The following is a 13,790-nucleotide window of genomic DNA, read 5'->3' as shown; positions in this document are numbered from 1 at the left end:
AAATTACTAAAACTTACAACGAAAATTAAAACAAACACTGAAAATATAAAAATAAAAGCTATTTATAAATACTATAATAGGAAAGAGAGAGAGAGAGAGAGAGAGAGAGAGAGAGAGAGAGAGAGAGAGAGAGAGAGAGAGAGAGAGAGAGAGAGAGAGATTAAAAGTAACACTGGCGGCATCTACATGTTTTCAAAGTTTACAAACATAAAAAGCACCAGTCAAAAGGTTGGTCACACCTACTTAACTATTATTCTTAAACATGAAAAATTGTCAAAATTCCGAAATGACTAAACGAAAGTATGGGGGAAATATTTTTGCATTAAAAAAAAAAAAAAAAAAAAAAAGGTCAAATCAAAACTATTTTATGTGACTAAATTACAGACTACTCTTTCTTGATAATCTGGTTCCTATGAAAGTAAATAAATATTTTTTTTCTTCTTAAAATTCATTAGAAATAACAGATTTCGATGTAAATGTTTTTACACTGATGATGAGGATGGCAAACTGTCAACAAAACATTTCAAACCATCACAGCTGAATAGCTCAAGTCATAAGTTTTAAACAGATATGGTTGACCAGAGATGAGTTTCTCTGGTGCAAGGAGCTATACAGTAAAAGAAAGGAGGTCAATAAATAGCCGCAGAAATCTAGTGGTGTTCAGAAATCTTTCAGTCAGAGAAAATATTCTTTATTTGCATATTTGAAATTATAGATCATTTGAATATACAAGTATGCATTTCCAACCACATGTGAAAAGTTGAATGAACTACCCTGAGTGTCTTAATGCTCACCACATCAGGTGTCAGACAAGGAGAAGGGCAGACAAGGCATCTATCTTTTCTTATCAGATGTGTGAAGTTGAATGAGTTTCTTTGTGTGTCTTATACAAAATAAAACTTAATGAGACACTATTACATTGCCACTGAACATCAGTCCAGCAGAATTGTACATTAGAATGAGGCAATTTCTTTTCACTTAATGCTCACCACATCAGGTGTCAGACAAGGAGAAGGGCAGACAAGGCATCTAGCACACATCCTTCTGAATAGCCAGTGGACAAATAATAGTGTGACTAATGCTTACCATAAAAACTGAAACATCGTTCCTGTGGATCTTAAGTCACAGGGCCTTTGAGAAAGTAATGTTAACACACACAACAAGACAAAACAACATCTCTCCAAGGGAAATATCTGGAAGCAGAATCGTCAAGATAAGGTGAGGCTAAACAAGGAATATAAAAAGTCCCATTTTCATCTTTTTTCCCCATGTCTGACTCAAGACGTTTGCTCTGAGATCTGGTGTGCAATTTATGCAGGAGCCACAGAGGACACTTCTGTCTTGGATGTGGACACCTCAGAGCCATCATCCACCTTCTTTCCAAAGAGCTGCATTATACACACACGGAACTGCAAAGAAAGAGATATCAGGATTATTTAGTGAAGTTTTCTCAATGTGCTCAAGGTCTGAGCTCCGTTAAACAGCACTGACTTACTTGTCGGTTCATGAAGACATAAATGATGTTGTTGTAGATGGTGGCAAAGTAGGCAGGCATGGCTGCTGCCAGTGGGTGGAAGGCATAGCCTGGGTTTGCAGCTGGTAGGTGGGCGAAGAACGTGTCAGGATCATGACAACCACCATTCTGGACACTTCCTTCTCTGCTTTCTGTGTGGACTCAGAATCCTTCTGCTGCTGGGCGACCTGTTAAAAAGAAATGACAGATGCTTAATGGCTTATTACAAACTGGAATAAAATTTTGCAACCAGTCTAAGAGACAACTTACAGCATGAATGGCCAACCACACAGCAATATAGCAGAGAATGATAATGGCCAAAGGGATGATACAGCAGGTGATCATCAGGACAATCGTGTAGGACTCGCTTCCACTGAAGACATCAGGGTCTTTAAACCGTGAGGCCAGAATCTGTGAGAAAATAATGGATTTGAAGAGTCACATATTCTTGTGTGGAACTTATATGCTTGTATTATAAGACAAAGAATTCAAGCATTTTATGTTGAATTACTAAGATATACATCTGCATAGCTGTCAGATGTCTTCATTTTGATCATTTAATACTGGATTTTACCTGCTCCAGCCAAAGATGGGAGGGGAACACCAGAAAGCAGCCCAAACCCAGGAGAAGATGATACCAGCAGATGCCCATTTAGCATCAAACTTGACATTTCCAAATGGTTTGCAGACAACCACCCATCTTTCCCAAGAGATGACAGTCAAAGACCTCAGACCAGTGATACCTATTGATTGTGTTATACGTATTAAACTTTTTTCTAATGCATTTATCTGTAGTTGTTATTTCATTGTGAATAATGGTGTCTTTGGTCAGTAACTTACCACATACAGACACAGTGTATCCCTCAAAAAATACACATGGGATGTCTGAGGATAAAGTAGCCAATAATCTGGTTGATGACACTGATGGTGCTGGCCAAAAGAGTCTCTCCTAGATCAGCTAGAGCAAGGTCGACCAGGATCCAGTTAAGAGGGTGACGGAGCTTCTTAAATTTGGTTGTGGCCACCAGCACCAGGCCATTGTTGAAGGTCGAGGCAATGACCACAAAGAACATCCATACTGTTGCTACGTTGTACACCCATCGACGGGCAGGTTCTTTGTCCTGTATGGTCCTTCTGGCAGGTCAAAAAAGACTTTCACATGGCTTTGTCATGTTAACAGAATAGCTATGTTTTTTCAAATTACTATTAGGTTTTTGAAAATAATACAGAAATAAATTACTAAAGACTTACCCTTGGTGTTATTGCTTTTGGTATACACAAACATCGTTTCCCTCGTTGTTTCATCTCCCTTTCGCCTAGCTGCGAAGATTGCATCTCCCCACTGCTCTGCCATTTTTGGAGGTTGTTGTATAGCCCAAACCTGTAGTTATTTAGCTGTTGTAAAGGTCTGGGCCTTTGTGCTTCTATTATCTGCTGACTCTGGCCGACTCACACTGACAGACATTAGACTCTTGTCAAAGTTCATTTATAAGCCAAAAAAGGGGATGCCCTGGCTTACAGGGTGAAGAATTTTTGAGGTCAAAACAGGACTCAGGAGCAGAACAAAGACTCATTCATTAGGCTTATAGGATGCCTAAGCTACTGTTCCTTCCTAGGATTGTTGAAGCCATCATAGGTAAACCAAAACAGTGTGCAGTGACATATGGCATGACCGAGCCAGGAGTGATTATATGGTGACAGCGCCCTTTCACGCTTTCTAAGTTTGAAGTTTAGGTCACAGATCACTTTTGCCCTTGACTGAAGCTTCTTGGACAGTGTGTCAAAAATGACTTTTATTAAATGTGCATAAAATAATATTGCATATAATTGAAACAGATGTCACTTTCTGAAACAAAATAGCATTAGAGTACTGTGGCAAAAAATAACAGAATCCTTTCTGGTGCTAAGTAGAGTTCTGCATTTTAGGTTTAAAAAATTGGAGCTGTATAGAAAGGTTGCATTTTGCGTTTTACAATAAAAAAATTAGTTAAAGTTTAACAAATAAAGCAAATAAAATACAATTCTAGAGTTATCTTTTGTTGTTGTTTTTAGCATAGCCGCTGGTGCCTATTGCAGGAGTAAAGAACTTTTTACATTATTGTAAGATGTAGATTGCATTATACATTGCACAAATACTACACACTGCACATTCATTAATTATATATCGCATAGTTACATAAAATATATAACACAGCTTCAATTCTATAATATTCTACACACGCAACATTGCAGCATATACTGTAAAGTTTCTTTAGGTGTGTCGTTCTGAGGATTTTAATATCATTAAAGAAGCTTTAATTTCAAAGCTTTTAATTTAAAAATTTCAGGCCATTTCAAAACTGAAGGTTCACCTAATTTCAAATAGTCGTAAATAATGTTAAAACGATTGCACAACTTTACTAAAGACTTTACAGAGTATATTTAAGTCTTTAAGAAGGACAGGAACATTTTCTCAATGATATCAATGCCATTGTAAACACTGTGCCATACAGTTCATGCTTAACAACAATTACATTTTACTCTCACATGCCAATTTAAAACAAATTCAATTTCAATTGTAATCATCATGTTTTGTGAAGGGTAACTGTAAGTCAGATATCTAGGTTACAGTCCAAGTTCCAAATCAGCTTATTGGGACAACTGGGGTACCCAGGTACCCTCCACAAGGAATCTTAATTAGTACTGACAAGGATGCAGCCCAAACCTTCCTAATCCCAATGGATTGATGGTTCAGTTTAGGGAAAGCAGGGTTTATCTGAAATTCTTGATGAGGTCAGTTTTAATCTCTCCCTGTTTCTGACGATAGGCGTTTTCTTTCTTTCTTTTTTTTTCAGTCATCAGCTTCTCCTTCTATTGTGGTAAAGTGGAGCAGGAGGAAGTGAATGCTAGGACGTGAACAGACCAAACCAGGATGAGGATGGAGCCAACACGAAGACAAGAGCAGTCTGTAAACTTTTTTTCGTTGTTTGTTTCCTTGTTTTTGGCAAATGAGAAATTGCTAAGAATTGTCAGGTATTTGTTCAGTAGGATCTTTTACACTTTCTTTTCAAGTGGACTTAATGGAATTAATATCTATGCTTTGGTGAGATTGAGAATCATGCGTCACTATTGTGATGTTTTGTTGTTATCACAGTGTAAATCAGAGATATTCAGTGATGTAGTTGAAAAGGATGTTTTTCAGAAACACATGGATCAGAAAGTATCATGGGCAGGACTCAGTCAGTCGTATGCCTGGAATTCCGCTAGTTCTGAACTATTCGTGATTGGCAAAAGTTCACTACTAGCAGAACTCGGATATACAACTGAATTCTCAACGAAAGCTCAAGATTAGCACAGTTTGGTCTCACATGGCCTGCCATTGGACAGCTGCTATATTCACGGTATATAGTGCTGAATGTGTATTTAAAAAAATACATTTGAATGAAATTAATCCATATAATAGATGTTAATCTAACATGGGCAAAACTTTGCTTTCACTGCTCATTGTTTCTCTAACATCATTTGTGGTTTAATTTCTAGACGAAATACCAAGTAGATCTTGTTCTTGATTTGATTGTGTTAGGCTGGATTGAAAAAGACAAAAGCTCACTCCATATTCTTTCTTTGCACTTTTCTCATGATTTGGAAGTGATCTACTTATCGGATGAAGTACAAGAAGTTAAGGTGAGTAAGCATGCAAACACAAATCTGAGCAATGACATTTTTTCTTCAAATCTAAAGAGACATTGAAATCCACTGTACATAAATTCTCATTATTGTTTATTAGTGCAATAATTAATAATAGTGCAGCAATTCAGTGCAAAGCAGTTTTGCATACTGGATAATACTCTGCCTAACTTTATTTTTCAGACCATCCTTGGATGTGTTACTCCATTAATCATAACTGAAAGGCTATGGACTTAATTACAACCAGACATGAGATACTCTGTTTTAATGTTTTAGTTGTGGTAAAATGGTGTGGCCACTACATCAGTCTGTTTGAAACAGGAAGAAACAAGAGCAATGTACTGTATGTCACTACTCTTCAGCTGCTACATTTAACAACACAATTCTTTCTTTCTTTACATTTATTGTACATTTTTAACGATAATAATGAATTTCTACTAATTCTACCGGTTCAGAAAGCCAAGACCAAGTTACAAAAAAAATGCTGACATTAAAATCAAAAATTCATATTGTGTCTATGTTTATTATTTACAATCATTGTAAAATTGCTTTTCACTGCCAAAGTGGTTCTGACTGCAGGAGTAGGTTACATTTAGAGTGGGTTTATTTCTCTGGTGCAACAGAGGAGACCTGGGTGACCTGAGATGAAGTAGAGGCCTCATCTTCCTCAATATTTTTGCCACAGACCATCTTCATCATACAGGAACGGAACTGGGTTTCAAAAGAAAAGAGCAGAACATGTTACTTGAAGTGAGTAGTTATGCCATGTGAACATGGCACTCGGTACTGTATCACTGTAGGGACAAACTTCAACAATACTGCAAATGTCCACTAAGCACATAAAAGTATACCTGTTTGTTCATTAAGACGTAGATGACAGGATTGTATACTGTAGAGGATTTAGAAAGGCAGGATGGTATGGTAGCCATTCTCAGATCAAAAGTTTCGCCACGGTGGAAAACTATCCAGAGAGAAAAGCTAGCATATGGCGCCCAGCATAACAAGAAGCCGAACACCATCACCACCACCATCTTTGTCACCTCCCTCTCTGCCTTCTGGGTCGAAGCTGAATCTGCTTGAGCTTTGGCTGCCTAGTAGGACAAACAAGGGATTTTAGAGCACCTGGCAACGTGAGCAATACTGCAATAATATACATATACAGTCTCCATCTGGTGGACACTAGCAATGTGTATCCCAAAGCATTAAAGAGTGTGGCAGAGGAATGAAAGTCATGTATCATTTATACACTTAAAAAAAAACATAATAAATGGTATTTAATCAGTATTTACTTTGTTAGTGTGAATCTTATCTTTATTAAAACAATAAAGTGTACATTTAATTTTATGATCTGAATGTTCATATAGCTATCTAAGTTTTTCCGATTAAAATAAAGAACAGAAAATAATATGGTTTTGTGGTCTTAATATTTATTTTTGTATTTTTATACAACACTGTGTTGTTCTATGAAATTCCTCATCCTCACCCAAACTTTCACCTTTTTCTCAAAACATTGACATTTTACTCAAATTATTAATTCTGGGGCAGCTTTCAATAGGAAATGCAAATTGTACTTACTAATTTGAGTGTAATGAGTAGTTGACCATAACAGAACACGATGGTGCCAAAAGGAACTGCAAAGCAGAAGCCGAACAAAAACATGACGTAGGATTCGTTGTTGTATTTGTTGTTAGTAGTATACCAGTCAGGTCCACAGGAGCACTGCAAACCTTCAGGTATGTACCTGTACAAGAGATCTCAGTGAGACTGATGGGATAGACATCATTCATTTATAATTCATTACACACACTTGATTTCACACACAGATTTCACTTCTGGACTTCAGCTAGCTGTTTAGGAGTGGAGCAAAAAGGTGCTAGGTGTTGGTTTCCTTCCTTATTAATGTATTATGAGCACTGGGACTTACCGGCTCCAGCCAAACAGTGGAGGGAGTGAAGCTGCCAATGCACTTATCCAAGTAATTATGCAGCCAGCTATGGCATGAGGGGTTTTGAAGGTAAAGTTCCCAAGGGGTTTGCAAATGACCAGCCACCTTTCAAATGCCACTACAGCAAGAGACCACAAACTCACCATTCCTGCAACAACAAAGAAAAAACAGAGAAACAATTTATTGAATCAATGAACTACGATAAGCTAACACATAAACTTTAAAATAATGTGGATGCATGTTGCATTTTACCTCCAAGTGTTGCAAGGAACCCCTCAATTTTACATGCTGTTGCCCCTAAGATAAAGTACCTATTAATGAAGGAGTAGAACGATAACGGGGAAGCAAAAATGGCCACAAACAGGTTGGCAATGGCAAGGTTCACAAGAATATAGTTAAGGTGAGATCTGAGTTTCTTGAATTGAATTGTGCAAGCAATGGTAAGGATGTTGATTGAAGTCCCTCCGGTGAAAATAAAAAACATAAAGACTGCCATGGCCATGAATACGCCTTGGTTTCCCAGGTGGTCCTGGGGGACCAAAAAAGGGCTGTAAGCTGAGAGGTTGTTGATATCTAAAGGGATGGGGATGTAGAAGTCTTCGTGAAACTCTGGTATTTGCTTCATCTTGTTTGAAACTGGCAACCACTCCACCGAGAACGCTGTAACACCTTGAAGCTTAAATAAATAGTGTTATTTCCTTTGCAAATTACTGTAGCATCGCAAAAAAAATACCCGTATCGCTGTAAATTCTCTCTTCGTTGATCACCAGATGAAGCCTCCCTCAAATTATTGCCATGTGATCCTTCTTTTATAAGGATTCAAAAGATACCAATTCGCTCCTCCCAAATGGCCTTAATGGAAGGATTTGTGTTTTGTTGTTATCTACCAAACACACAGGCTCGTGTGCACGCACACACAAAACTATATCTGTGTATTGCGAAACAGACAAATCACGTAATCTCATTTCCAACACCAAAACCTGGCTAATTCGGATCATCCCTTTCACCATGCAGTGTGGTTCTGTGTTAGCGATGGCAGTTAATCTGCTGCACAGTGCAGATAATGCAGCTAATCACTTGCAGTTAACTCCTCTTTAATCTGCTTCCCATCGTATTATCTCCAGCTCTGAGCCTGGAATCACAGCCTTTGTGAAGAGCCTTAAATACCTGACAGCTGAAATGCCCTTGATGCTCGTCTGTAGAGGGTTCTTGTGTCAGAGCCGAGATAGGGACTACAGCTTAGAACATCATATGTACAAAACAGATAATAATCACAAATATTAGTTTATCAAATTATATTTTACTCACATAAGCAAAACGTAAGCAAAAAACAGGTAATGCTAAATGCAGTGAGAAACAAGCTTGTCAGCACACTGGATCACACATACACACACAGAAGTAATTATAAATTCACAGACACGGAATTTGATTGTACTTATGATTGTATTGATGTTCTGTTCATTATTTTAGGTTATTTCAAGTTCTGTACTTTGATTATACAACCTGATCTATTGAGTGATCCATTTCTGATGATCTATAAAGCTATCTAAAGGGGATTCTAATTAATTATATTAATAAAGTCAATAAATGAAGACAGAGAATGTGCTAATGACACTGGCACACATTTTTCGTCAGTAAATACATTTAATGAGGTTAATAATAACACTAAAAGTGGATGTTACACAAATATAGTATTACATGATATAATATAATATATATTATAATATATGTATAGAAAGTAAAATTTATTTTTAGTAAGTTATATTATTTGATGGTATATTAAAAACCTATACAATAAGCTATTTAAGTTGAAATGACCCAACTTTTTTTGTTACATTAATGCTATTTAAGTTGAAATGATTTTGAATTTGAGTTGATTAAAGTTTGAGTTGATTAAAGTTGATTATACTTAAAAATGTATGGCATTGGCAGCAACTGAACAGTCATAGAATAAAGCTGAAGTTTATATGTACTTTATTGGTTTTGTTGCTACAAAAGGTAATGGAAACATAAATTAACATTCAATTTTTTAGAGTAGTCACTTAGCTTACAAAATATTTTAAGATAGACTGGTAATTTAAAATTTATTTTGAACTTAACACAATTTAAAATTAAAGTTCATAATTGCTTATTGACAACATCACAAGTGCATTATTTGATAAAAGTGAATGTGTATATATATATATAAAATATTTGTTAATTAATTATTTTAATTTATTTGTGGTATTGTTTTGATTTTTGATACTGTTATATTTTGATACTGGTGTAATTTGATAACTCTTTGCTGTGTCGGTTAATAGTGCAAATAAATAAATAAATAAATAATTAAACTTTCATATATTTTATGAAAATGTAATTGCAATGAAAGGTGTCACACTTTAAGTAATAAATAAATGGTTTTCATACAACTACAGCGTGAGCACTTGGCATTAAAAACTGCAATAAATTGTACACAATCAGTCAGAAAGAGGGAATCAGTCAAGCAGGCACATGTTGTGTTATCCTGTGAAATGTCACTGCATGAGCAAAGAATGGGATTTGAATTAAAGTCTTCCGGCTCAAAATACTTCTCTGAGCTACAGTAATCACTCCCAGAAAAGTAAACAGTGGATTTCCCATACAAACATGTAGCAAAGATAAAAAGGCCCAAATATTCAACACTAGTATATGTACTTAATGTGGTATTATATGTTAAACTTACTTTACTCATTATGTTTCAATATTTCTAGGGTCTTATAAGTTTTCATGAACATTATCTGGGAAGTATTTAGGACCTTCGAAACATTGCTCAACAAGAGTAACAGTAGCTAAGAAATAAAGAAATAAAGAAAGAAAGAAAGAAAGAAAGGGATATATGTATGTTTGGGGTGGGTATAAGGAGAATTAGCACACAAAATGTCATTATCAAAATTATCATCATTTTAAAATCTTTTTCATTTCCACCATCAAAATCTCTGCAGATGAGCTTTTTTTTCTCCCCGTTTCATCACCTTCTGTGGTCAAAGCTCTGTCCCCTCCCTCTTCTTCTGTTTTAATCTCTGGTCTTCCTCACTTGTTTGACCCATATGATGATCTGTTTAGTGGCTTAGGACTAATTATTGGACTTGTGCTAAGGCTCTTGGATACCACAGTCAGTGTGGAACAGTTAAGAGGGGTGCCTGAGGTAAAGACACCTGTAAGTGCGTCACATAGTTATCTCCAGACTGTTAACCTGCTTCAGAGCAGAGACTGTGTCAGTGTGCCTGCAGCCAGTTTATACAGTCCTATATTCACCAGTCTTAGTGATTAACAAACAAATGAATGTATAATAACAAATACAGAAGCAAAAACACACAAAGATTTGAAGATTTGCTGTTGTAATACTGTTCTGAATATTGGCTTATAGTGTAAGTTTCAGAGTATTTGATGTAATAAAAATCTGTTAATTATAATATAATCGAGGTAAATGTGTTATTAAGGAAAATTATTAGTGATCAACATTAAAAAGTGAAAGTACTAAGTAAATAACTGCAAGTTTTGAAAGAAGCTGAAACCTTTTTTTTTTTATATAATGTAGTTTGATTTTTAACTTACAGTAAAACTTTTTTTTTTACATTTTGTTGGTAGATGTAAATATTATGCTATTGTGCATTAAATTAAGAAGTATTTTGGTGAGAAGTCTGATTATTTTAAAAGTATCATTAGTTCTCCAATGTGTTTAATCTGATTCCATAAGAAGTACATTATAGATTCATACAGGGATACATACCTGTACTTACAGTTTGAACTAACTGCTGACCTTCTGATGGATCAGGGCAAAAAAGTTTGTATTTAGAGCTTCTGAATACAACTGTTCCCTGCAGAAAAGAAAAAACTAAATGAGACACAAATTAGATGTCTTTAATATGCCTATCTAAATTATGTAATATCTAAATTATGCATAAGAGGATGTTCCTCCTATACATCTATGAGATTAAGAGCATTCTAAATTATGTAATATCTAAATTATGCATAAGAGGATGTTCCTCCTATACATCTATGAGATTAAGAGCATTGCGCCGCGTTGTTGAAATAGCAAATGCAGTTGCACCCATTTGTGCGCCCATGGGCATGCTGGTCTTAAAAAGAGGTGTGTTCAAGCGCATTGTTGGTGTGTTGGTGTTTTGATGTTTTGAGGATAGACTTGGGAATAGACTGAGTCATAGACCAAGTTATAAAGTGTGTTGAGTTTGGTGTTTTTTTTTGGTTTTTAAAGAACGTGTTAGTAATATGCGCCTATATGCGGGTGCACAATGTGCAAACACTTTGCTTATTACACACACAGGGATGTGCAGCAACACACAAACAGCGCAACTAGCTTTTAAAGGGGATGGGAGATGAGACTCGGATTGGTTTATTGCACGTTATGCCCAAAAAACACCCATTACTCATTAAGAGAATAGGAACAACACGTTTAGACCATGCGCCCGGGTGCGCTGACTGCTTTTCCCATCGTTAAACTAGCAAAAGTGGATTTGGACATGCCCTGAGTGCACCTGCGCTGTGCGCTTTAGACAATGAGCTAATATCGTTAAAATATAGGCCCTAAATGTAGAGAAAAAGAAGAAAAATTCCTGGTAATGTCATGTCATCATGTTTCAGTAAATATTTCGTCAATGTCACAAACTCTGCACCCATTTGCCAATATTCCAATGTCTATGCATTTTTTTTTATTATTGATTTTTATTAATTATATCATTATCTGTTACTGCCTGTAAAGCTGCGTCAACTACAAAGTATTTATTTTTCAGTATTGCTCAATACTATGTTAATAATCAAGGTGTTCACACTGCAAACACAATGTGTCTTGAAAGTTAAGGTACTCCTGTTCTGACAAAATAATTACAAGGTACACAGCAGGAAAATTAAGAGATGCTACACTGCCACCTAGCTTGAAAAACTGAAAGAACTAAGAACCAGACAGTATACGGGGTTGTAATGAAGTTTCTTACTACTATAGTTGAATAGTCAAAATAGTTTGCCAATGTTTAATGAAAATTAAAAATTTACAAATTAAATAGAATTATGTAGGTTATTCTTGCATGTGACATGTTAGATCAAAAGCTAAAGGGTTAGTTTGCCTTCAGTTGCTGGTCCCCAGCATTTTTTCCCATACTATGGAAGTCAATGTGGACCAGCAACTGAAGGTGAACTATCCCTTTAAGCCAGTGATTCTCAATCCTCTCCATAAAGTACACCCAGCACTGCACATGTGTATATATCCCTATATCTGACACACCCACTTCAGGTCTTGCAGTCTCTACTAATGAGCTGATGAGTTGAATCAGGTGTGATAGATGAGGGAGACATACAAAATGTGCAGGGCTGGGGGTACTCCAGGACAGGTTTGAGAACCACTGCTTTAAGCCAAGTGTATCAGATTATATTACTGAATACAATTTTTGTCATGCAAACTCACTATTTATAAAACGAATAGTTCCGGTCCTTGATTCTGATTGGTTGAGCTGCGTTCGAAGCTGTTGTAAATTACACTACAAATATACACCTTTGTTTACTTCTGTGTGTTGCTCGCTAACCACTTTGTTGGAACCACAACTGTTTCTGAGGAACTACATTTTTTGGTGGAAGAATACTGTTTTTATTTATATCATTACACTTTATTTGCTCTGTTTTATTCTGTGAAACCTTACTACGTATATGGAATAACCGTTTTATAAAAGCAATGAGCCCCGTGAAGCCGTGGTTTACAGTGAATTTATAACAGCTAAGGGGGTTTTAGGCACACCGCTTCACATCATGCATAAACAACCAGACTACGGTGGCCAAGAAGTGCAAAACAGATTACAATTCTGAAAACAAAATAACAAATCACAAATGCAAATCTAAAAAACAAAATAATTCAGAAAACACAACATTTCAGAAAACATGATAACAAGTCAGAAAATACAATGACAAATTACAATTCATGATAACAAGTCAGAAAATACAATGACAAATCAGACAAACCGGAAGAGGTAGGTATAGTGGTTGGGATTGCTCACCGCTGACAGGACGAGACATCTGTCAATCAACATATACAGAAAGAACCAGCAGAAGAACAGCAGAGTCATGGTAGAAAGCTTGGTTTAAATGTATTGTATGAATTGCGCTTACTATGGAATAAAACATACGGGTGTCTATTTACATTTTGTGCAAATAACTTGCCTTATTTGTAGTAACTCCGCTCTCCAATGTGTGTCAACACTTTAATAGCAGCAGTATTTAATCAGTTCCAGTGGTGCAGTTGGTAAAGCGTGTCTCCTTGGCTTTTTGACGTGATCGACCTGGGTTTGATCCCACCTTCTGTCAAACTTTTTTTCTCCCTTTTCAAATCTCGTATCACGTCGTAAAGGCATTTTTTTTCAATAAAAATTAAGGAAATAATCAAAAAGGTGAAAATAAAGTATAAGGTAGGGTTAGGGGAGGGCTTTATTGTACCAATAAGGTGGTATCCATTTAATAATTTGAATTAAAATTATAATTTACACTCAGTAAGTTATTATTGAATACTGTTTTATAATGTACTACAATTCTGAAGTGCAGATAATGGCCACTATTTGCAACAAGTAGTATACATAGCTGAAAATCCTGCTATTTTAACAGTGTAAATAGGTATTTGCATTTAGTGTAAATTTGCATTTTGCTAAA

General features: G+C 36.0%; 1 protein-coding gene and 1 pseudogene across 1 annotated transcript; both read right to left on the bottom strand.

Annotated features, from left to right (window-relative positions):
- Positions 1-1,040: 1,040 nt before the first annotated feature.
- Positions 1,041-2,998, bottom strand: LOC109098521 (annotated as a pseudogene).
- Positions 2,999-5,255: 2,257 nt separating this feature from the next.
- On the bottom strand, positions 5,256-8,436 carry LOC109098520 (blue-sensitive opsin-like). Its single transcript, XM_042766407.1, has 5 exons — positions 7,377-8,436; positions 7,104-7,272; positions 6,755-6,920; positions 6,031-6,270; positions 5,256-5,890 (listed from the first exon to the last, which is right to left on the bottom strand). The coding sequence occupies exons 1-5, from the start codon at positions 7,747-7,749 to the stop codon at positions 5,783-5,785; spliced, it is 1,056 nt and encodes a 351-aa protein (XP_042622341.1). The 5' UTR covers positions 7,750-8,436; the 3' UTR covers positions 5,256-5,782.
- Between the last annotated feature and the right edge of the window lie 5,354 nt (positions 8,437-13,790).

Source organism: Cyprinus carpio, chromosome A11 (assembly GCF_018340385.1).
Source record: "Cyprinus carpio isolate SPL01 chromosome A11, ASM1834038v1, whole genome shotgun sequence".
NCBI classification, from domain to species: Eukaryota; Metazoa; Chordata; class Actinopteri; order Cypriniformes; family Cyprinidae; genus Cyprinus; species Cyprinus carpio.
Note: the sequence above shows the minus strand (reverse complement) of the source record. Positions and strands in the feature narration are given on the sequence as shown.